Genomic DNA, 25,666 nt, shown 5'->3' on the forward strand with positions numbered 1-25,666 from the left:
AGTGTTAGGGGGTGGCACCCCAGACCCACAGTGTGCCATCCTTGTCCACGCTACGGCAGATGCAAATAAGTCAACAACGTCCTACATGGCTGGAGGCTTCACACCCACGGTCCCGGCTGGTGAGGGCGGCACACGGCCGGGCCCCTCAACTTTCTGAACAGCTTCACGACTGGTGAGGACGAGTTATGGCTTAACACCGGCCTGGCTCTGAGCAGCAGAGGGCACGGGCCCCCCAAGAGCGTGGGGGCTCTCAGGGATGGGAAGAGGGGTCCTGTCCCAGACCGAGGGCGTGGGCCATCACGCTGAGCCCACAGGGCCCCTTCCCTTGTCCAGCCAGTGGCAGGGACAGTATCAGTGTCAGGACCTCACCAGGGGTCCCCAGGCGGCCCCCCCCACTGGCTCACACTCACCATATGCCTGTTGCAGGTCAGCGGGACGAGGACGTGGCAGCGTTTATGGACCAGCAGTTTGCAGTTGATGCACTTGTAACCATGCCTCGCGAGACCCCATATCCTTTCGCTGCACTGGCCACAGTAAGCTCTCTGTGAGTGACAATAGTAGCCATCAAGCCAGGGCCCCGGCGCTCCCCAAAGCCCGCACCTCACTGAGGGACCCAGCTCAGCACTGTGACACAGGTACCTGCCCCGATTTTCTCAAAAGATGACATAGAGCTGGGACAAGAGGTGGCCCGGTCCCCTTGTCATATCCAGCACCAGGCCCTGCCTGGGCTCAGGAGCCCCCACTTGGGTCCATCCCAAGGTTGGGGAGAACTGTGGCTCCTCTGGCTCCTGATCTGTGTGAGGGGCAAAGGGAGGACCGTCAGACAGGGTGACGAAGTCCCCTCCATGGCAAGGCCCCCTTATATGTTGGGGGCGGATTGTAGCTCCTGCCAGGCTGAGTGAGGAACAACCACGGGGTCCTGTCTGGCTGGAGTGAGCCAGGCTGAGAAGAGTCAGGGGGCAGCCCCTGGCCTGACCCTTATCCAAACATCTCACCCAAACGAGGACCACAAAGAAAATGACTCTGCCTGGCATTCTGTCAGGTGATAATTCTGAACTGCTATAGGGCAGGATGCAATTAGCTCGGCAATTTTATCAATATGTTTATATATTTTAGTGATTCCGTGGTTCTAAACAGCCTGAAGTTAGTGGTAATTATCAGCTTGTCTGGTGGTCCTGATGGCTGAGTGTTTCAAAGCTTGTGATGAACGTTGAGAACTGGCCACACATTTGCTCATCTGCTCCCTGGGGGGTGGGGGTGGTGGTCAGTCATCCGTTACCCGGCACATTTGCACGTCCACAGGTACCTGGGTTTCCCAATTAGAATTTTTATCCAGCCGTGGCTCATTTACATATTTTAGATGCCCTTTTGAAATTTTTTACAAATTCCTTTCTTTGAGAAAGTCCCAAATTACACCTGGAGAAGAATTAAAAAGAATCCACCAGCAGACTGAACTGAGCTCATTTAAGAAAACTGATGGAATCCCACCCTGTGTGGGCCTGGGGTATGGCCGAGCGGACGGACCAACGCGCCAGCCGTCACAGGATTTCACAGGACATGCCTGCTGGCGGGCCAACGGCACCGAGAAGCCGATGTCTCATTGGGGTAGGGACGGGGCTGTAGGGGTGTCCCCGTCGAGTCTCCACTTCTCCATGGGGAGGAAAAGCCTCTGCCCACTGCGTCTGAGGAGGGGGCAGCAGGAGGGGCGAGCGAGGCGTGTCAGAGTCTGTATCTAACAATCAGAGAAAGGGGTTTTGCTCTAAAACCTGAGGGTGGGAAAGTCCAGGCCCCTCTGCTGCTGGGCCCTGGCTGCCGCACTGGGCGGGTAGGCTTTGCCTTGGGCCAGTGAGAGAGCCGGTAATGCAAGTCATGGCATTGCACTGGAGGCCGGCAGGGGGGCAGGGCTCCAGAACCCTCTCTGATATCCTGAATGGACGGACATCTGAGCCTACGCAGAAAGGAAGGGCAAGCAGGGGCTCCGAGGACGTGGGGAGGGCAGCCGGCTGGGCCCCCAGCACGAGGCCCTCAGGTGAGCACGCTGGCTGCTGTGCTGGTGCAGTGGTGTCCCCCAGGCTCATATGCACCCAGAACCTCAGAGTGGGACCTTATCTGGAAAAAGCATCTTTGTAGGTGTAGTTAGTGAACACGAGCTTGTACTGATGGTGTGGCCTCATAGTAACGTGTCCTCTGAGGGCACAGAGACCCAGAGAGGGGAGGGCACGTGAAGACAGGCGGCTCAGAGCACAGCAGCAACAAAACTAGGAATGCCGGCAACACAGAAGGTAGGAAGCAGCAGGAAGGACGCTCCTGGGAGCCACGAAAGGGAGTGGCCCTGCCGACACCATGGTTTTGCACTTCCAACCTCCAGACTGTGAGAGAATGAATTTCTGTTCTAAGCCCCCAGTTTGTGGTGCTTTGTTCCAGCAGCCCCGGGACACTCTTGGTCCTCGGCCACCGAGGCGCCTGCTGACACTTCCCCTTCCAGAGGGACATGGAACAGCCAGGTGAATCACATCATTTCTAGAGATATAAAAGCATCATGAAGAGAAACACTGGGAACTAAGCTCAAGTGCCCTTCACAAAGGGCCAGGTGGTGGGACCATGTGGTGGCAGAGACTGGCGGGCTGTGTGGGGCTTCTGGGGTTCACAGGAGAACTTCCACCACAGCCACACTGTGTGCAGTACAGCACGTACCCTAGTGTTACCTACCAAATGCTGTCCGACTACTGGACATGAGCAGGCGGGACCTCAGCGTCACGGCACCCTGACCAAGGATTGCATAACCAGGAGGCTGGGGGTACCTGACCAGACTGCATTTGTCACGCAGCACCATCTGGGAATGACCTGAGCTGGAAACTTGACGGGCTCAGGAGGCCTTGTGAAGGCTCATTCGTGACGGAGAGAAAGTCTTTCTGTACCCAGTTTGGGACAGTCTCTCTGCTGTGTGCTGAACAAAGCCTGGCCCACTCGTAGCAGGAAGTGCTTCCCCTCTTTTCTCTTCTCTTTTAAAGTGACACTCAGCAAACAGCACTTGGCATTCAGTATTTGGCACACAGTACTCAGCATTCCGCACACACTACTTGGCACAGCACTAAGCACACAGCACTTAGCACTCAGCACACAGCACTAGGCAACAGCACTCGGCACTCAGCATACAGCATTCAGCACTAAGCACACACTACTTACCACACAGCACTCAGCATACAATACTCAGCATTCAGTATACAGCACTGGACACAGGACACAGTACTCAGCACTCAGTACTTAGCACAAAGCACTTGACACTCGGCACACAGCACTGGGCACACAGTATACAGCATGCGACAGCCCACGAGCCCAAATCCCAAGGCAGCAGCACTCACCCTGTTAAAGCGCTTGGCTTGGAAGAGATGGCCGTTGGCGCGGTACAGCTTCCTCCATCTTCTGGCTCCGCGGCGGTAGATGGATTCTGTAAAGGATATGAGAAAGGTGTGAAGAAACACGCCTAGCGCCCGCTGGCCCCACTCCACAGGTGCCTTTGGGACAGGCTGCTCCCGTCCAGGTGGCTGGAGCCGAAACAACAGCACCCCCAGCGGCGGGCCCCTCTCTGCCTCTCCTCACAGGATCCCCACGTCACAGTGTGGGTGGGGAGGATGGACACAGCAGCCAGGACGGCCGCAAGGATGGCCACCCACCCAGGGGCCGGCTGTAGGGTCACCCGAGGCCCCTGTGCTGTCCCACTTGTCTTCCCACGCACCCCCTTCCCTCCGGTATGAAAACAGGCCCCCTTCTCCACACAGACTCGGTTCAGATGGGCTGTGAGCTTGTGATATTTACGCCTGGCCATCCTCCGAGGGGCAGCGGCTGCCATTTAGCCAGCCTTGTCCCACCCCTCCCCGGACACAAGAGCCCCCTGAGGGCCCCTCAGCCAAACAAATCTTGGGGCAGAAGGAAACCAAGGAAGCAAACACTTGTGTTGGATCCAAGTTACCAAAACATCTCTTTCACAACACGCATCGGATAGTTCAAACCTCCCGAAGTTTTAGTGTGAAACCCTGTGACGGGAAAAGACGGGAGCTGAAGCCACAGCTGGAGCTGCTGCTGTCAGTCTCCCTCCAAACGCTCCAACCTCGCTCCTTCCAAATACTTGAAACGAATGTATGTGAAAACAAAGTCTTCAGGACACAAGGGGGGCTTTGTGCTTTTATAAAGTTCTGCGGTAAAAGCGACTTTCAGAGAGTCATGGAAGTGCCATGAAGACACGAACATGGAAACTGCAGCGGAATGTTTTTAAAACAAGCAAACGGCCAGCTCTGGCTGGAACCTGCCGGAGCCAGGCCACGCTGCTCACAGAGCAGCTTCCCTCCCTCTCCTGGGAGGTCGAGTGAGGAACTATGAGGTCTGAAGTCCCCGCAGCAGGAGCCCCATGGCCGGCGGGCAGAGGCCCAGGCAGGAGGCAGCCACCTGGCCCTCCCGCTCACACCTTGAGCTCACGCCTTGGGCTTCAGGCTGGGGGTCCACGGGAGGGACCCCTGTGGTGCACCCCCTGGCATGATCTGGGGGAAGCCTGGCATGGCAGTCCGTGCTAATGTCCACAGAACTAACTGTCCCCTCGTGTGGCATTCACACCCCCTGCCCAGCCCTGAAGAATGAGGGAGAAGGCAGGGAGGGACAGAGACAGATGGGGACACAGAGACGGCGATGGCAGAGGGAGCTGAGCTGGTCAGATGAGGACACCAGAGCCGACGAGCTGGCTCCTCCTCCACCCAGTGCTCACACCACGTCAAAGTGCAAAACTATACCCCTGGACAGCCTGCAAATTCGATCAAAGCCACCTGGCATCCTGGCAGGGACCAATGGCCAGGGAGCCCATAGCAGGCGGGACCAAGTGAGGGGACAGGACAGGGAGCCCCATGTGACCCCAGGGGTGCAAGAGTGACACCCCAGTATCCACAGAGAGAAAACCTGCATCCCTGCTGAGGGGTCTGTGCCCCCCATTCACATATCAGGCCCTGACCCCACCCAGTGTGGCTGCATTTGGAGGTGGGGCCTCTAAAGGAGTAATTAGGGTGAGACGAGGTCATGAGGGTGGGGCCCCCACAATGGGATTAGTGTTCTAATGAGAGGAAGAGCCACTAGGACACTCGGCCACATGGGGATATTCGGCCACGTGAGGGAACAGAGGGAAGGAGGCCCTCCCAGAACCCGAGCCCGCCGGTACTTTGCTCTGACACTTCCAGCCCAGCACTGAGAGGGGTCTGTTGTGTCACCCCCAGTCTAGGGTCTTGTGATGTCGGCACGAGCTGACTGAGGCACCGGCCTCACTCCATAAGCAAACTTGTCACCTCAAAACATAAGGACTTAAACATGAGAAGTGAAATGACAACAAATCTCAGAAGGAAGTGTAGACGACCTTAACAATCTCAGGGGGAGAAAAACTCAGAATTTTTATCGAGATCCTCTTTATAGTTTGCTTCTGGAGGCTGGAAGTCTGTCATCGGATCAACTGTCACGCTATCCCAGTGCTGTGTCCACGTCACCCTACCTCCCTTAATATGGGCCCCACAGCGCAGGAGAGGGGGTGCTGGCAGTCGGGTGTGACAGAGAGAAGCCGTGAAGTGCTTCCTTGAAGTAAAGAGGCGAAAGCTCTCGCCTTAATAAGAAAAGAAAAGTATCAAATGCTGAGGTCGCTGAGACCTACGGTGAGGAAGGACCTTCAATCTGTGAAACTGTGAAGAAGGAAAAAGAAATCGGTGCCGGTTCTGCTGTCGCCCCTCAGGCCGCAAAAGTTCCGGCCACAGTGCGCGAGGGGAGCTAGTTAGGAGGGAAAAGGCCTTGAACTGGTGGTGGGTGACGGACAGGAAACGTGTTTCGAGTGACGCAACGTGCTTCCCAGAAAGTGTGGCGCCTCTGCGAGGACTTCAGCAAGGGACCCTGAACGGTGACCGACCACAGGCGCTAGGTCTACCCAGCAGGTCGCTGTCACTGTTCTACTTTATCACTAGGCCTGTTGTTCGTCTCCGACTGGGCCTCATCTGTAAACTAAACTCCATCGTAGGTATGTCGGCACAGGAAAAGCTAGTACATGACGGGGTCTGGTACCCTCCGCGGTTCACACACCCCTGGGGTCTGGGGACGTGTCCCCCGCGGGTAAGGGGGACAACTGTAAAGGTTCCCACAGACCCCAACCCCGGCTCCCCCATCGCTGCCACCTCACAGATGTTGATACACTTGTTACAATGAATGAGCCGATACTGACACATTATTATTAACCAAGGTACACACTTTGTTGCTTTCCTTAGCTTTCCCCCATTCACTTCCCGACCCGTCTGCCATCCAGGATGACTGTTTCTCACACGCCTTTGGCGTTGATGACCCTGGCAGTCTGAGGAGCACAGGTCAGCATCCTGTGGAACGTCCCTCTCCCGCTTTGCCTGGCGTCTGACGGCCTCCTCACCGACTCCATCAACAAGTACCTCCCTTCCTGGGGAAACCCACGACCCACAATGGCAGCCACCAACACCCACACACGTTCCAACTCTGGACTCTGTTAGAAGACCCCAAGTGCAGGGCTGCGCTGGACACGGCAGGACGGTGCCACCTGCCTTCCTGAGCCCAAACCCGAGGTGACCACAAGGTCCCCTCCCCTCGCAGGCCCAGGGCCATCAGCCTCCTGGGCCATCGGCTCAACAACAGTCACATTTTTAGCGTATGAGTTTCTGCTCGGAAAGTCACAGCCCTATTCCTGACCTAAAGTGACAGCCGCAGTGTGAAAAGGAGAAAAGGCCACGTGCCCTCAGAGACCACGCGTGTGGAGCGCTCCCAAGGGGAGGCGCTCTGCGCACGTCCCCAAGCCGCGTGGCTGTGTGCCCGGCTGTGTGTCCCCCTTCTCACATCGACTGATCTCAGTGGAGATGATGCTGTGGGACAGAGTCCCGAAGACCAGCGGGCGTGCAGGAAAGGCCTCCCCAGGGACATCGGGGCCCCTGGGGGGGGTCCGGCCACACCCTGCACGTGCTGTCCTGCTGGGTCCAGGCCAAGCTCCGGAGTCAGAGCTGCTGAAAGGCACGTGACTGCAGGGTCCTTGGCACATCTCGTTGCCTCGCTGTGTCCCGTGCTCTCCACGCACATGGGACCCACCGAGGATGGAGCAGAAGTCTGGCCACAGCAGCAGCTCTTAGGGCGCCTGGCTTCCCTTGTCAGCCTCACTCCGTGCTCTAAAACTATAATTAGGACGGCTGCGGGGAATTTTAACCAGCTGTCTCTATGGTAACCCAGCATTTTGACGGCTCTGACAAGGCGAAGAAAATACATTTTAAGAACCTGAGAGCAACAGGCTGCTCAACACACCTCACACCCCCAGGTCTGGGGGCGCACGCGGCTGCGGTTTTCAGGAGCCAGTCGGGATGCTGGTTGAGGCCTCCCTTGTTCACTGGAAACAGACTGCTGACTCGTGACCGGCCCACACTAGCCCTGCAGCCTTTGGGACACGCTATGCGGGGACAGCTCCAAGCAGGAGCCAGTGAGGTGCCTCAGACCAAAGTGGCAGGAGATGGGGTGCAGCCCCGTGGTGGGGTTCAGGCAGGGCAGGTGCCCCCCCAGGCCAGCTTCCTCCTGGGAGCAACTTCCTCTGGATTCTGTGCCCCAGGAGGGCAGGGCCACCCGTCTTTCTCCCCAGGACCAGGTGCAATGCCAGCTCATTCTAGGCAAATATTGACACACAACGCAGCAATGCAGAAGGCCATGTTTCCAGGGCTGAGATGTCTGGGCTGTCGGTCACTGGGCCGTGTGCAGGGACATGGGTGTAGGGCAGAGAGGAGGCCCCCGCACGGCCATTCTCACGTCACATCACCTGCTCTACTGGGGTTCGGAGCACTTACTCCAGAAGCTCCTGGAACCTTCCAGAAACAGGCATTTGGGATTTCGGGGGGAACTTTAGCATGGCTCTTGGGAACACACCAGGGCTGCTATGAAGCCTGGTGGCCATGCCAGCTGGGGGGCCCTGGGGGTGACAGTGGCTGGGCAGACTCCTCGGACACGGCCTCATGTGACTACCCACTGCTATGTCCCCTGGGGCTGATCACTGGGCTTCAGGAGGCCTAGGCGCTCATCCTGTGACAGCCGCATGAATGAGAACCCGTTACTCCTTCCGCTCTACCGGGGGTCACACCAGCCATGTGGGTGCCATTCCAGGGGCCAGGGCAACACGAGTGGGACACAGGTGGGTGAGCACCTCAATCGGGACTGGAGGGCGAAGGGGCGGCTGGGGGTAGGCAGTCCTCCTGGTGGCTGAGCAGGGAGGGCAGCCCGGGCTGCAGACGGCCCCACTGGGGCCTTCCTACCACCAGCTGGCACTCCAACCCCCTGCTTCTCAGCACCAACCTGTCCCCAACTGACATGTGGCTTCAAATATGCTAGGCTTTCAGACATGAGTGACGAGTAAGTGACAGGAGCAGGCCTGCGAGAAGGGCAGGAAGCCACGTGACATGGGAGGCGGGTCCCTCAGCTTCCCCTGGGCTCCCACCACAGGGCAGCCACCTCCCACGTGCCCTCGTGTGCATGAAGGGGCCCTCTGCAGCCACGACACCGCAGGAAACCTAGGGAAATTCAAGAAACACCCACCTTGGCCACGCACAGGGGGCGCGAGATGAGGGCTGCGGCTTAGGGGTCCCAGGATGCACAGGCCTCCCGGGGTCCCCTCAAAGATGTCCCCCCATCATCAAATACCTTCAGTAACCGTTAAGAAAACCAATCCTAAGAGATGTTTTCAGACGGAGGGGCTATATTATAACAGTTCAACTTCCTAATAATTTTTATCATCAAGATAATTTGTCACGATACAAATTACGTTTGCATGAAACGGCTGAGCAATATTTTCATGAAGATTCTATGGAGAAATGTTTTCCAACTCCCAAGTAATTTGTTGCAAATAAATTCACATTGAACTCAACTTGTTTCTATGTAAAGGTTTTCCCTCATGGATTCACTTAAATAGTAGATACATATTTAAATACATATATTTACAGCGCTCTGCGGTGCCTCCCTGTGCTGGACAGGATGTCCCATGTCCCCCAGACCGGGCTGGTGCGCGCAGCACAAAGCAAAAGACACCCCAACAGAGCACTGTCAGGCGTGACCATGCTCACCCAGAAACACCCAGACCAGGAGAGTGGGAATGTCAGTGGTGCTGGGAAAGCGACTGGACGGGCCGATGACACAGCCAGCGGTGGTCCAACCTCACGTTCAAGAACAGTCACTGAAAGCTGGAAAACAGCAGTAAAAGTGTGCAGGCATCCCAGACTGGATGCGAGTCAGAACAGGAGACAATGCCTGAGGGACGTGTCTCCAGGGCCACCGCATGTCCTCGGTATTTGCTGACTCCCTGGAGAGCAAGGTCTAGAACTTGTGGGTATGCAACTGAGAAGGAAACTGGGGTTCGGGGTGACCCAGACCATCCAGACGATAGAACTGTCCCCGCTCAGCCTGCCCTAACACAGCACCTCAGCCTGGGGGCACAAACAAGAGACGGCTGTTTCCATCTGGAGGCTGGAGTCCCAGACCAGGGAGCCCACAGGGCGGGTGCCAGTGTGTGTTGCTGTCCTCGCGAGGCACACAGCTCTCTGGGGTCTGTTATAAGGGCACTAATCCCATCACGAGGGCCCCACCCTCATGACCTCATCACCTCCCAAAGGACACATCTCCTAATACCGTTACATTGGGGTTAGGGTTTCATCACAGGTATTTCGGGGGGACACAGCCCTCTGCCTGCTCCCCCAAACCCATGTCCTTCTCACATGCAAGACACATTCATTCCACCCCAACAGCCTCCAAAGTCCTGACTCCAGCATCAACTCTAAAACTCATCTAAACATCACCTACAGCATAGGGTGACACCGGAGCTGTGTCCCTCCTGAGGCAAATACCCCTCCACCTCGAACCTGTGGACCCAGACAAACTATGTGCTTCCAAAACACAGTGTTGGGAGAGGCCTAGGGGCGAAAGGGAGAACTGGGGAAGAGGGGGAGGTGACAGGTTCCAGCAAGCCCCTGGCCCAGCGGGCAAATCTGCCAGACCCTACGGCTCAAGAAGGTTCTCTCTGTTTTGATGGTGTGCCCCCGGGCCCACTGGGGCGGCAGTGCCACTTCCGCCCATGGGCTCTCTCAAGATCCCAGAGGAAAGGGAACAGTGAAGAATGAGGCTAAAATGCAGTGCGTGGCTCCCGAGGTGCCTGCTGCATCCTGAGCTGCATATGTTCAGGGCAAGAGGCCAAGAAACCCACCGGGCAGCTGTGCAAAGCTCGGAAAGCTCGGCAGAGATGCTGACGGACTCATGGTGCTGGGAGACAGAAGCTGGAGACTGGGGTCCCAGGAAGCCCCCAGCAGAGATGACAGAGATTAAAGGAAGAGAAACAGACCAGCCTCAGCAAAATCAAGGTGATTTGCCCACAGTCCACCTGCCAAAATAAAAGTGAACATTTTCATGAGGAAAATAACATCATTCAGGGCTGCTACCGTTTCACAGGGTCTGACGGTCAGTGTCTGATGGTCACTCGCAGTGTCTGATAATCAAAAATTAGCAGGCAGGCCAAGAAATGGACACACAGGACTGAATAGTCAACAGAAACAGACTCACAGGTGATTTGCATATTCAGATATATTTAAAAAGGTAGACGAAATGAGAGAAGTTCACCAATGAACTGGATCTACAAAGAAAGAATCAAATTCTAAAAATCCTAGGGGTTTAGAAATCCTACGTGTAAAAAGTACAGTAACTGAAATTAATAATTCAAGATATAGATTTAAGAGTCTATTAGACAGACTACGAGACAGCCGTAGGAAGGGTCACAACTAGAGCAGAAGGGCACATGGATTCAGGTTCGCAGGCCTGGGGAAGAAGAAGGTATGAACAGGACAGTATTTGAAAAAATACTCATCAATCTTTTGCAAAAGAGACAGAAGACATTATGCCCCAAACCCAAAAAGCTCGACAGACCTGTTAGGAGAAGTTCAGCACTTCCCCCGCTTTCCCAAGGCTGCTGGAATAGAGGACAAAGACCATTTTTAAAGCAGCCAGAGGGGAAAGGGAAGAATTACCTTCAGGGGAACAGTGACGAGATTGACAGGTGACTTTCCAACAGAAAAACCAAGCCCAGAGGACAATGGATAACACCTGCACAGAGACCTCAGTGTGTACCCAGACTTCAGACCCAGTGCAAAAAGTCCCTCACAGATGAAGGAGAAAAAAGGCATTTCACGGAAACAAAACCAATTAGCTGTCTGCAAACTGGTGCTAAAAGAAATCCTAAGGGGAGTATTTTAGACAGAAGGAAAGTGGTCTCAGCTGCAGGCCAGACCCGCAGGAAGAAACGCAGCACACGGAGGTAAACCTGAATGAACACTGCCTACAACAGTGGTGACTGGGGTTTAACACGTGTGCATGGCTCACACATGTGAGAGCAACAGTGTAAACATGACAAGGGGGGAGAAACAGAACGGAAGTGCTGTAAGGTTCTGGCCTTATCTGGGAAATGGTGAAAGCATTATTGAAGACACATTCCAGGGCTGTGTCTTCAATTTCTGAGGTGGCCAGAATATAGTTTTAATATATCTTTTAAGGTGTTACTTAACAAAGCTAATAAAAGAAAGGGGGATGGAATGATAACACTTGATTAAGCCAGAAGACAAGAAAGTAGGCCAGGGCCGGCCCAGTGGCTCAGGCGGTTAGAGCCCCGTGCTCCTAACTCCAAAGGCTGCTGGTTCGATTCCCACATGGGCCAGTGGGCTCTCAACCACAAGGTTGCCAGTTCAACTCCTCGAGTCCCTCAAGGGATGGTGGGCTCCGCCCCCTGCAACTAAGATTGAACACAGCACCTTGAGCTGAGCTGCCTCCTGAAAGGCTCAGTTGGTTGGAGCACGTCCTCTCAACCACAAGGTTGCCGGTTCAATTCCTCGAGTCCCACAAGGGATGGTGGGCATCGCCCCCTGCAACTAAAGATTGAACATGGCACCTTGAGCTGAGCTGCCACTGAGCTCCCAGATGGCTCAGTTGGTTGGAACCACAAGGCTGCCGGTTCGATTCCCGCAGGGGATGGTGGGCTGTGCCCCCTGCAACTAGCAACGGCAACTGGACCTGGAGCTGAGCTACACCCTCCACAACTAAGACTGAAAGGACAACTTGAAGCTGAACGGCACCCTCCACAACTAAGATTGAAAGGACAACAACTTGACTTGGAAAAAAGGCCTGGAAGTACACACTGTTCTCCAATAAAGTCCTGTTCCCCTTTTCCAATAAAAATCTTTTAAAAAAAAAGAAAGTAGGGCAAAAGAGCACAAGGTGGGATGCAGCGAATGGTAAGATGACAGATGGAAACTGTCACACATCAGTACGGCATTAAACATAAACAGACCAAATGCTGCAATTAAAAGGCAAGGACTTTCAGACCGGACGAAGAATGATCACTCATTTCTGCTGATTAGGAGCCATTTCCAAAGTAAGACAGAGAGAAGCGGAAAGTAAAAGGATGGAAAAAATACACCTTATAAACACTAAGCTCCCTCCACACACACACACACTCAAGCTGGTCAAGTTATACTAATATCAGACTAAAGAGACTTAAATGCGAATAATACTTTTCACCTTAAAGAACAGCATTTCATGGTGATGAAAGCGTCAATTCAAAAGGAAGGTGTAATGATCCTAAATTTGCACGCACCACATATAGCACAAAACACATGAAGAAAAATCAACAAAATTAACAGAAAAAAAAACCCTAATAGTAATTTAATATCTATAGATAGCGAAGATATTTATAAAAAGAATAAAGTTATGAACTATGTCCATAAATGATTTAGACTTTAAAAAATCCTTAAAAACAAAACTTACTGAGGGTGACAAAAGTAGAAATACAAAATCTGAATAGCTGATGTCTGTTTAAAAATTAAACCCAGAATTTAAACATTTCCACAAGGAAAACTTTAGACTCATAGGGCTTTACCGGTGTGAATTCTTCTAAATAATTACGTTGGAAGTGATACTAATCTTCTGTAAAATCTTCCCAAGAATTAAAAAAAGCCCAACTAATTTTAAGGCCAACATGCCTCCCTGTTAGATTCTGGCAACATGACGAAACAGGAAAATTACAGGCCAATCTCTCTCGTGAACGTAGTTTCAAAAATACCCCCAAAATATGAGCAACACAGAGAAAGGATACTATGTGACAACCAAACAGGGTTACTAAGGGGATGCAGGCTGGCTTAGAATTCCATCAATTGTATAATTCACGGTATTAAAGAACAAAAGAGAAAAAAGTTCCAGCATGTCGACAAAGAAAAAACAAAAAAAACACAGCATGTGGTAAAATGCAATAGCATTCAGGATTAAAAACTCTCGAGGAGGAAGAAAGGAGGACCTTCCTCCACGTGATGGTTGGGATTTATTTACAAAAGAAAAGTCGCCTTTGGTGGTGACATTCTGGACGCCTTCCCCTGAAATCAGGGCCAAGAGCTCGTCATCACTCCTGTCCCACGCTGCTTTGGAGACGAGCTGTGCCAGCGTGCCAGGCAGCACACACAGGGGTGGGAAGTAGGAAAGTCACTCCTTGGTGAAACGGAAGCCCACGGAAACCTGGGACAGAGGGCTGGGCTGGCTTACAAGCACGTGGCAAGATGGCGGGGCCACAGGAAACCGCTAATTGCATCTGTCCACACATTACCATAAACACATAAAAAACAAAACTGACGACGGACTTATAACAAGATATTAACAGTCATTACGAAGCTGAATTTTAACTGCAATACTGGCACACAGACCCGTGGGACAGACGCCCTGAAACAGGCCCCACACAGATGGTCACCTCATTTGTGACAAGGGTGTCACTGAAATGCAGCAGGAAAAGAATGGGCTTTTCAATAAATGCTCCTGGGTCCACTGGCACTCACCAGGGCCCCCACCACATAGCTCACGAGAGCGTGCCACTGGCGTGTGAGTGTGTCCAGGACCTCGGGTTAAGGGGAAGTCTCTCCAACAGGATACAGAAGGAACTAACTGTAAGCCTTCACACTGTTTATGAAAACGGGGGAGGCAGGCCACGAGGGAAGACGTTTGTAACAGGCAGCCACAGAATTCATACGTAAAACATGAAGAGCTCCTACAAATCAATGGAAAAGGTGAACAGCCCAATTTAATTGCTTTTACGCAACCCGATTTTGAAACTGGGCAGACTCGGAAGAGCAGGTCCTAAGCAGCTGTGAGAGTGCGAGTGGACACTCACCCTCGAAGGGACGAGGAAAGGCAAACTGAGGCCACCGTCTGGTAGCTTCACAGCTGCTCTGCTGGCAAAAATGAGGAGCTTCTGAGGGCCCAGTGCTGGGAGGATGTACGAGGAACCCCCCCCAACCAGACTCAGTGTGTAATAAACACATCTGGCTCCTGGCACAGCGCCTAAGAACCTTGGAATCTCTGGGTGACAGAGTGTCATCTGTGCCAATGAGGTAACTGGTGATGGGCCTGGATGGCTTCAGGCGGGGGCTGGTCCCCAGGAAGACCAGGGCAGGACTGGGGCTTGGAACATTCAGCCCTTGACCCCCATGGAGGGGAGGGGCTGGAGACTGAGTCGGTCACCAATGGCAATGATGGAGCCCCCAGGACAGGGCTGGACAGCTTCCGGTTGGTGAACAGGTGGAGGTGGGGGGAGGGCGGCCCAGAGAGGAAAGAGGCTGCGCAGCCCCTGCCCACACCCCTGTGCACTCTGCCAGGGCCGCTTCTCAGGTGGCCCCTCCCAGTGAGCCCGGAAGACGCAAGTGCAGCGTCTCCCGGAGCCCTGAGAGCCCATCCACAGAGTCTCGAACCTGAGGAGGGGTGTTGGGGACCCCGGCTGACAGCGGGTGGTCAGAAGTCCCATTGGTCCCAGAATTGAGCCTGGAGTCTGAAGGGGGCAGTCCCGTGGGGCTGACCCCCAATCCCAGGCAGTGTCAGGACGGAGGTCAACTGCAGGACCCTTGGGCATCAGAAGCGGTGCTGGTTCTGACTGGAAAACCCCACAACCGCTGTCAGGAGACAGGGCCGAGTGTGGGTGGGGATGACGACGTGGGACGCGGTGGCAGAGGCCACGTGAGGTGGGCAGGCGCAGACCCCAGGGCCCCAGTGCCCTGTGTGCGGGCACCTGAGACGCGGCCAGGGATGGTCACGCAGCGCTGTCTGCAGGGGCCGGGAACCGGCATGTTCGGGACACAGGAGGAAGTCCCCGCAAACCATGCCGGTGGCCCGTGACCCAGCACAGGGACGGATAAAGCAGAGCCACACCAAGCACTGTGGCCATCTCACCAGCAGGATGCTGAGCCCCATGTGACTCCATGACAGAGGTGCTCAGAAACAAGAACAAGCACCTGTGGTGGCAGAGGCGGGGGTGGGGGGGTGGCTTCCCGAGGTGGGGGAGGGGCAGGTGCAGTTGGGGGAGGGAGGAGACTGACAGGTGAGGGCTACACCTTGATCAGCGAGAAGGTTTCCTTTGTAAAAACCCACTGAGTTGGACACTCTAGACCAGGGGTGCCCAAACTTTTTTCAACGTTTTTTGGAATTTGCTGCGGGCCAATTAACAATGGGTTGCGGGCTGCAGTTGGTCCTCGGGCCGCAGTTTTCACACCCCTGCTCTAGAGTTTACATCTGATGGAATCTTTATTTCAACTTAAAAAATTAAGGAAAAAAAGGGATCAGAGAACGGGGGCCCAGGTCCTAACATCGCATCCACGGAGAGCTGAGCTGCCTGCAGTGGGGCAGCCTGCGGGTCTGACGCTGGTGCCTGACTGTGTCTGAGTTTCTGTATTTGCTCCATAAGATAAACTGTTGGAGCCACACTCAAAAGTCACCGGGCAATTTGATAATCCCTGTATACTATTTTTAAAAATCCACGTCTAAAAAGAATTAATGTCTACCATATTCTCATGTGTCCAGTGAAATAAGGCATTTCTCAGGTTCTCAGTTCTTCCATCACCAGACAGCCCTCACATAATGGGGGGGAAACCGAGTCAGGCAGTGGGGCTCGGGCCCCAGTGTACCCCGTGCCCACACACTGCCCCAGCACAGAGCACCCACATGGCAGCAGCCTTATGCCACACCGCCCATCTCCTGACACCTCACGCTGTCCCACAAACACGACACACCTGCAGTGTCCTCGCTTACGGCTTCGCTGTACAGCACGTATGAGCCACGTGAGCCAATGGGAACTGCCCCAAAGCCAGCCAGGGGGCCAGACTGGTGGCACCTCACTCTGTGACCTGCGCCCTCGGCCACCTCCAGGTCTCCACACATCAACACTGTCATCTCTGCCCTCAAAGACTGGGGCGTTGGGTCCCCTTCTCTCTTTATCTCAACACTCATGACCTTAACCTTCCTCCTCGGCCACACCCCAGACCTAGCGTCCCTCAGAATCACCCCCCAAGCTCCCCACTCCTAGCAAGGACTGGGCCACAGCCACCGGTGTCAACATCAGCCTCCCCTGCACCCCTGGTGCCAGCCCGCCCTCCCACACGCCCACGGAATCCCAGAGCCATCAACTGTTAGAAATACCGACTTCACGTACCACTAAGAAGAAAGACAAATGTCGCCAACGAAACTGGGACACACAGCCCTGCAAGACGCACCCCGATTTCAGCTACGTTAGGAAGCGAGAGGCTTGTCCTAGAACTGATGAAACCTGGGCGGGGGCTGCCCCCCAGCTCTTCTGGAAGGAAACAGTCCTGTCCTTTCTCTACGCTGGTCTTTTCCACTTGGCTGGCAATTTGGGAACTTCCAGATGGACAGATGGTTGGACAGGAGGCTGGACACACAGGTGCCAAATGTTTGTGAACCCTGAGACTGAGAATCAAATCATACAAAACAAGGTTTGGGGAAAGGATCTGGAACCCCCTGCCCCACTCAGGAGCTCGGAGAGGGTCTGACAAGGGTGGGCTCTGTCCCAGGCAGGGCTGAAGGCCAAACAGTGAGTAAGGAAGGGCCAGGCTGAAGGCCCTGAAGTGTCCTCAGAATCTTGGTTGGTGGCAGCCTGGAGTGACAATGGTGAGGGGCAAGGCGGGAGGTCCTCTTGGATTAGCCAACCCTTCCGAACAGATCTGAAACCAGGTGACCAGTGAAGGGGAGCTTGCAACCAGCGGACCAATCCCCCTACCCGCTCCCCCCCACGGCTCCTTCCAGCCCTGACTCAGCACCACACACATCCCTGCCCTGCTGCCCCCCCAACACACACCCCTAGGCCCACACTGAGCCACCCACCTCACATGCCCTCACTGCTTGGCTCTCATCCCCCGCTCATCCTTGGCTATTGTGTGGTCCTCTCCTGTCTTCCCAGGTGACCCCCAAAATACCACCTCAGTCTCCTCCCACCACCCCCGCTGTTATGGGCTGAATGTCTGTGTCCCCAGAATTCAGGCGGAAGCCCCAACCCCCAGTGTGATGGTGTTAGTTGGTGGGGCTTTTGGGGGTGACTGGGGGAGATGAGGTCACGGGGGTGCCCCCATGGGATTAGTGCCCCTAGAAGAGACACCAGAGAGCTTGTTCTGGCTCCCTCCTGGCCGTAAGGGCCATGAGAACACGGCATCAGCACACCAGGGAGACACCTCACCAACACCTGCCCTGTGGGCTCCCTGGTTTCAGACTCCAGCCTCCAGACCGAGAGAAACAACCGTCTGTGACGTCACTCCATCTGTGGGGCAGGCCATGGCGGGTGGGCTGACAGACCACAGTGACCTCAGACCCCGGCTGCTTCTGATCTGACCCCATCCCCACGTCCCAGCAGTTCTGCTCTCTCGACACAGCCGCCCTGCCCAACCATCCTGAGGCCGCAGCAGGCCCAAGACCCCACAGACCCGCATCCACAGATGCCAGGACCCTCCACACAGGTCACCCCCAGGTGGCCACGCTCCCTCCGCACACGTTCACGCTTCAATCTGTGGGTGCACAGAAGTGGGGCCCACCTGTGTGGTCTGGAACCTTCCCGATGACCCAGCTGCACCGACACACTGGGTCCCTCCCTCGTCTGCTCAGGGCACATCTGCTGATACTGGGGCACTGGGATGGACAGAGCCCATGCCACATAACTGGGGGTGCTGCCCTCGGGGAGGCCAGGGCTGGGGGAAGCAGTTCATCTCAAACTGCGCTAGGATGACAGGCGTGGCCCCCCAGGGGAAGGCGGAGATGGCCACGAGCTGCTGAGACACCAGCCCAACCCCCACCTGCCAGGTGCTTCAAGCCCCCCCACACCCCCTCCACCTTTTGAGGCTCCATTGCCCACCAGCCCAGCCCGGTCCTCCCAATGGCTGCTTCCCAGTTCCCAGGGCCCAACCTCCCCACACAGGAGTTTCCACCCGTGATGGTTTGAGGGTGGGCAAGTGACCAGCGCATCAAGGGGCTGCTGGGACCTCAGTGCCAGGATGGAGACCCTGCCTGCACCCCCGGGTGTGACCCAGCAGTGACTGGACCCCAAGGAGGCGCCTGGCAGAGGGGGAAGCTCTCCGAGGAAGCCGGGGTGCAGAGCACGACCAGGCCAGTCCTGGCCTTCGCTTTCCTGCCTCAGATCTCTGCGCTTGCGCCCACCTGTTTACTGCTCTCCGTCGCTCACCGGAGCCCTGAGGAAGTGCCCTGTGCCCCTCCCCGGGCAGAAACCCCCACTCCCCATCCCATCCAGCCAGTGACCAGGACCAATTGTGCCTCTGGCCGCCTCTAGATTCACCCCTTGTCCCTGCCACCTCCTGCCTGCCCTCCCCAGCCCCCTGCTGACCCCAGCACCAATACGTCAGGTCTCAGTGCACACACCAGTCCCCACTGATCCCACACCCCGCCCGTCTGCTGGCCGTCCGCTGGCCGTCAGATGCAGCTCAGTCCTGAGGTTATAATTAGCATGTGAATTTCTGTTACTGCACTTGATCATGAGAACAATCAGGTGTGTGGGGGGGTGTGGGTATCGTGGACTCCATTTCACAGAGGAGCAAACTGAGGCCACCCGGGCCAAGGTCCCCAGGGGAGCTGCACGTGGCTCCCAGGCTCCCACCAGTGACCCCGTCTGCGTCTCGCCCTCACTCCAGGACCCCTCCAGCAGGGGCCAGAAGCTGCCCACACCACGGTGCCGGCAAGTGCCTGCGGCCGGCTGAACAACGATGGCCCCAGACGTCCCGGTCCTTGTCCTCAATACCTGTGATGATGACACCTCACATGGCAAAAGGGACTTTGCAGGTGTGACTTAGTTAAGACCCTGCGATGGGGATGAGCCTGGATTATGTGGGGGACCCAATGTCATCACAAGGTCCTCATACGAGGGAGGCAGCGGGTCAGAGTCAGGAGCAGCGGTGAGCCTCTCGCCCCAGCTCTCAGCGTCTCTGCACCAACCTCAGACGCTCCAGGGAGCCCGGCACAGGGTCACACCAGGGGCCTCAAACCTGCGACACGGCCATCTGGCCCTGGTCAGCAAAGCCACGGCCAGTTCTGTCGCCGCCTCCTGCCTCCTTCCAGTAAGACGGTCAATTCGTTGGTTCAAACTGTTATAGATGCCGGCAGCACAACCGGTGCTCTGCCAGGACCCGGAAGGGACAAGAACACAGCCCCAGGACCGGGGACCCAGTGTCATGAGAACACGGCCCCAGGACCGGGGACCCAGTGTCATGAGAACACGGCCCCAGGACCGGGGACCCAGTGTCATGAGAACACGGCCCCAGGACCGGGGACCCAGTGTCATAGGAACACGGCCCCAGGACCGGGGACCCAGTGTCATGAGAACACGGCCCCAGGACCGGGGACCCAGTGTCATGAGAACACGGCCCCAGGACCGGGGACCCAGTGTCATGAGAACACGGCCCCAGGACCGGGGACCCAGTGTCATGAGAACACGGCCCCAGGACCGGGGACCCAGTGTCATGAGAACACGGCCCCAGGACCGGGGACCCAGTGTCATGAGAACACGGCCCCAGGACCGGGGACCCAGTGTCATGAGAACACGGTCCCAGGACCGGGGACCCAGTGTCATGAGAACACGGCCCCAGGACCGGGGACCCAGTGTCATGAGAACACGGCCCCAGGACCGGGGACCCAGTGTCATGAGAACACGGCCCCAGGACCGGGGACCCAGTGTCATGAGAACACGGCCCCAGGACCGGGGACCCAGTGTCATGAGAACACGGCCCCAGGACCGGGGACCCAGTGTCATGAGAACACGACCCCAGGACCGGAACCCAGAGGGGACAAGAACGAGGGCTCCGTGCGGCTGCAGGAAGAAGCAGGAGCCGTGGAGGGTGGAGTGGAGCCGAGCGGTGTGGCCTCGAAGCCGCCCCCAACGGTGCCTGGTCATGAGGCACTGAACACGGGCTGCAGTCAGCTCGGCGACGACACAGCAAGAGGAAGGAGCCACAGGGACACAGATGAGGCTTCTGGGATGAACTTCCAGGGCTGGCGCACGAAGCCGCTTCCACACACACGGCGGTTCCACTTTCTGACACTCTCAAGACACCAAAATTAAGGAGCCAGAGAGCAGGTCGGCGGCGGGCAGGGTGGGGGGGCCCGAGGGGAACACGAGGGACAGCCCTGTGTGGAAGGAACATCCTGCGTCCTGACTGGTTCCACACGTGATGTCGCCAGCTGACATCGTGCTCCGGAAACACAGCATAACACGGGCCACAGACCCCCCTCTGCTGCAACTGCCCATTGCAGGGACCTGCCTGATTTTAATTGATCCAAAAACAAACCATTTTTAAAAATTGAGACAGTTGGGGAAACTGGGATATTTGCTACCTATTTGGCGATGTTAAAAATGACAATAGATGTTTCCTTTTTTGTTTTGGTGAGATAGTGCTATGGAGTCTTTTAGAGACCACTGCTGAGATATTTATGGATGACACGATGTCTGGGATTTGGGGTTGAGGGAGGGGGTACATGTTGGCCAGAAGTTAAGGACAGAGCTAAATGAGGGGTACATGGGGCTGCATTACACAATCCTCTTTACTTTTGTAGATGCTCAGAACTTTCGTATTAAAAATTGCTTTTAAAAACACACCAAGAAACTCTTTTCCGCCTTTTGGCTTTCACACCCACCCTGAGCTGGAATGCTGGCTGCGGGGGTTGGGACGCAGGCCTCTGCCTTCATGGGCCTCTGGCCACTCCACCAGCTGGGTGGGGGCGTGGGGCACACAGCTCTCTAACCTCAGGAACCAGCCGAATGCACTGAGACCACAAGGAACAGAGTGATGCCCCCCACCCCTGTCCCACTGTTACCCTGCGGCACCCCTTTGACCATGGAGGGACCTCCCGTCAGGACTCGTGCCAGTCCCTGGGGACAGCCCTGTCCACCCTGGAGAAAGGATTCTCGTCCATGGCTACGAGATGTCTCAGAAATCCTCGTGACGTCCCCAGCTCGTGGCCCCCACAGCAGCGCCCAGATGATCTGGCTGGCCACCCCTGCTCCAGTCGCAGCTCCCAGCCATGTGACTACCTACCCAAATCTATTTCGCTTGGACATTCACTGAGAAAGACCTAACCTGACACTAGAACCCCTGAAGACTGCACTGACTTCACTCTCAGGCAGACCAAGGGCACAGCCCTGTTTGAAGTGAGCCCAGCCCACTCACAACGCGTCCCCCACACCCTCAGCTCCCTTCAGGGTCCTCTCTGCAAACCCCTGCAGGCTCTTGTCCCCAGTCGGCTGCTGGCCTGAAGTGCTGTCTTCTTTCCAAGAGCAGACTGAGTGCCAGGGCCAGTTAGAAGGGCCATTCGCCCCCCACCCTGGGCTGTGCGTGTTTGTTTCTGGGCCGTTTAGTGAGGCAGGGAGTGGGGCTGCCTTTTTGGACTTCTTTTCTGCAAAGGTGGAATAAAGAAAAAAACTACATGAAGTCTAGGAATCTATGGCCGCCCCCAAACAAATAAAAATGTAACAGAAGGCTTGTAACAGGCCACGGTGCAGCTCACACCAGACCCTGAGGAAAAAATATAAATTAAAAACGAACTCCTGGGGCAGAGCAAAGGGATGGGGCCCAGGGGAAGGACCGAGGTCAGGGACAGGCGAGCACCGGCTCTGACCTGTCACCCTCCTGATGTTAGAACCCAACACAGATTACGCTCCTCCACCCACGGGACAGGAAAAGTAGCTCTCCTGTGTCTGGCAGAAAGGAAGAGAGGAACAGAGGGAAAGGAAATCGGGCTGTTTTTCCAAACCCCCATCCACAATCCTCCCTCGTGAAAAGAATCCCACAGATAGTGACGTGGTCCCTGGCACACTGGTGAGGCATTATCACGCCTGCTCCTGTTATGTTTCTACTATGTGTATGTCACATAGCGGCTAAGTGTTTATTATGTATCTATTATATTTGTATCTCCACTATTGCCTATTATATGTCGACTATGTATCTGTTATATGGACTATGTATCGTATACCTACTATGTGTCTATTACATGTGGTGTGATAAAAAGAAATACAGTGAATGCTTAAATTGCCATATACCAGAAGCGATGTGTGACGTGGATGTTGTCATGATGGAAGATGATTTGTGGGACGCTTTAAAACACACCTTCTCTCAATAGTTCACACCCGACTGACTGCACCAAACAAGTTGAAACTTGTCACACACTGTTATTAAGGCTCGATGTGCCACTTCCCGTATTGAGGATCCCTGCCTTTCCGTGGGATGGCACTCGGCGGCAGCAGTCACCGTATTTTCTGACCACACCAGAAAGGCTTTGTGTCACGCATCGCTTCTGGTAACGGCAATTTCTGTCAAATAAAAACATTGTGGTGTGTCCTCATCCACCTTATTCATCGGACCTGGCACTATGCGACTTCTGGCTCTTCCCCAAAGTCAAAATGACCATGAAAGAAAAATGTTCTGAACTGATTCAGGACATCGAGGCAGCCATGACAACACAACTAAAGACACTCACAAAAGAGGACTTCCAGAACTGCTTCAGAAAGTGGCAAGAACGATGGCATGAGTGTGTTCAAAGTGGGGGGGGGGTGTATTTTGAGGGGGGTTAATGGCAATGTGTCTGTCTTACTGTAATAATATTTTGAAATGTAAGCATTCACCGTAGTTTTTGATCAGACCTCGCATATACGCTATATAGCTACTATGTGTACAGTATATTTCCACTCTGTGCCTCCTGTGCGGCGCTGCTGTTCGTTCCAGGGGAGAACACACTGAATCTTTTCCTTCTCACAGGCCGACAAGGCAGCATCGACGCCTCCATTTTCGAGGCATGGCTGCCTAGCTGCTAAAACCTTCGCAATGTCTGGACTTCAGGTCAGGTCTGCATTTCCAAAGCCTGTTTGACCCTTCACCTCCAAGGAGCGGAGCTACAGACACGAAGAAACACAGCAGGTAGGAAAACGTACACGCACACAGCAGAAGTCCCATGGGCCTGCCTAGCTCAGGCTTGGGTCACGTGACAGTTCTGCCTTCCCAGGGCCCTGTCCTGGTGGGGTGAAGGGCAAGCAATGGGGTGCTGTGACCACTGCTGGGAAGCGCAGCAGAGCAGGGAAAGGGGGCTCGAGGGTGTGGGTGCTGGACCATCACACCAGCCTTCAAGACAGGCACTCCTATCACCTCATTTCACAAGAAGGGGAACTGAGGCCCCGGGAGCCTGACATCTATTGTCCTGGGTCCCACAGTTGGTGACTGACACAGGCCAAGCCTAGCTGAAGTGGCCTGGCTCATGGTCTCAACAGCTGAGCTAGAATGAAGGAATGAAACACACAAATTGAAAAGAGAATAAGTAAATTTGCATCAGGGCCTCCCCCATGGGAGGTTACACCTGCGGTGTCACGAGCAGGTCCAAGGAGAAAAGGAGGGGCGTCAGCAGTGCACTGGGGTCCAGGGCCCCACCTGGAAGGACGAGGAGGGACGATGTCCACTGGCCTCTATCCAGTTAGAGGACCTGGCTAGTGTATTTTTTTAAATTTCTTAAATCATGTTTGAGATTCAAAACAGCCTTAGTAATTAAGCACACAAAGTGGCCTGTTTCTCTTGGAAATTAAGCCTTTTGAAAGGTTTTAAGAATTTCCTAGGGGAAAGCCCCTAGGTGTCACCACTACAATTCAGATTCAAAGGTTTACGCAAAGGTAGAAGGACCCTGAGGTCAGGAAAGATGGCGTCTGCCTGCCAGGGGGCAGGGCAGGCCCCGGGCCACTCAGGATGCCCGCCAAAGAGGCGCCATTTTAATGTCCTTTACAAAACATAGGGCAGAAAGGCACCCTCATGGGGACAGCCTCTCACGTGCCTGGAAAGCGAGAGGAAGCCACCTGGAGCACCTCGTGGACACTGCCACTGGTCAGCCTGTCGGTCATGGGGTCAGAGGAAAGGGAGGTACCGAGGGCAGAGCCTGGGCGTGTATCCCCCTCTCCCTGTGAGGCCCCACTTTTCAGCCCGAGTGACCACCGGGCTCCTGAGCTGGGAGGCCTGTTCCCAGTGCGTCCCCCAGAGTGATGCCCCCACTTCCTCTGCTCACCTCTCCTAAGACCGACTTGCAAACTGTGTCACCCACATCTCATTCACAGAAGTGGACACGAGAGAGCCGGCGTCCAAATGAGGTCGTTCTCGGAGAGGGGACGTCGCGACATTGAGACCCGGAGGCAGAGCCCTGGGAGCCAAACCCAGACCTAGAAGACCAGGGAAGCAGCCAGCAGGAAAGGGCAGCTGGGGGCTGGGGGTACAGGGGGCGGGGGCAGAGGAGAGGTCCCAACCTGCAGCTGGTGGCTGTCACGTGAGCAGGGTGACAAAGCGAGACTCGCCAACACAGAAGCTGCTGCCTCGTGGACTCCGTGGCTACTGCAGATGGTCCCCTGACGTGCACGTTTTTCCATGTGGCACATTTTGTAAAAACTTAAACAAAACCACCTCTACCACCGCAAAATAAAACCAAACCAAGCAAAAGCTTGCAGCATGAGTTTGGGAGCGAAGGGTCAGCCGTGGCGGAGGACGTCTCCTGTCTGCCTCTGGGCCAGGGTGTAAAGAATTACAATTATTGTTAAGTGTTAGGGAGACACTGGGGTATTTCATATTTGACAGGGTTGGAAGAGCTTTGAGAGGATGAGACAATTCACGGCGTTAATGAGCAGGTCCAAAGCAGGGTGCCCGTCACCCAGTGGGCACAGCTCATGGCTACCATGGTCGTCTTTTTCCACAAGGCATCCTTACCCCACTTTCATTACTTTGAAAATGTACTGCAAGACTTTTCTGCTCCTTGCAAGTACACCGATTTAGCTACACATGGACAACTACCCTTCAACTTAATTGGAACAGGAAACAGGTCACTCCCAGGTTTTCGTTTCACTGAATGAACTCTTTAAAGGCTCACAAAATGCACAACTAATGGGCGACCACAGACTCACGCGTGTCACCCACCCAGCTCCCACCCTCACCTCTCAAGGCTGTTCTGTCCCTCGGGGCCTCCCCATTCCTCTACCTGGCCACCATCCCTGCCCCCCAGGGCCTTTGCACATGCTGTGCCTCACACCTGAAGAACCACACCTACTCTTCCCACAGCCAGGTCGTCCTGTCCTCTGAGCTTCACCTCACGGGCCACCCCTCCTCGGGCCATCCTGGAACCATGGTACCAGCCACACCCACCCCAACCAGTGTTTCTGTCTTGGCTCCGCTGTGACGGCCACCTACATTAATTATGACTCGGAACTTTAAATTGCCTGTCTGCTGTGCATGTCTGC

The 25,666-nt window shown here is 55.1% G+C and overlaps 1 protein-coding gene across 5 annotated transcripts in view; it reads right to left on the minus strand.

Annotated features, from left to right (window-relative positions):
- PRKCZ (protein kinase C zeta) overlaps positions 1–25,666 on the minus strand; it is a 93,457-nt gene that overhangs the window by 25,808 nt on the left and 41,983 nt on the right. For all 5 annotated transcript variants that reach the window (XM_019712080.2, XM_019712084.2, XM_019712082.2 and 2 more), the window contains 2 exons: positions 3,363–3,448; positions 411–542 (listed from right to left, as the gene is read on the minus strand). In XM_019712080.2, the coding sequence (XP_019567639.2) occupies positions 411–542; positions 3,363–3,448 (218 nt within the window). The remainder of the gene's footprint in view (positions 1–410; positions 543–3,362; positions 3,449–25,666) is intronic.

This window comes from Rhinolophus sinicus, linkage group LG06 (genome assembly GCF_036562045.2).
Source record: "Rhinolophus sinicus isolate RSC01 linkage group LG06, ASM3656204v1, whole genome shotgun sequence".
Lineage (NCBI taxonomy): Eukaryota > Metazoa > Chordata > Mammalia > Chiroptera > Rhinolophidae > Rhinolophus > Rhinolophus sinicus.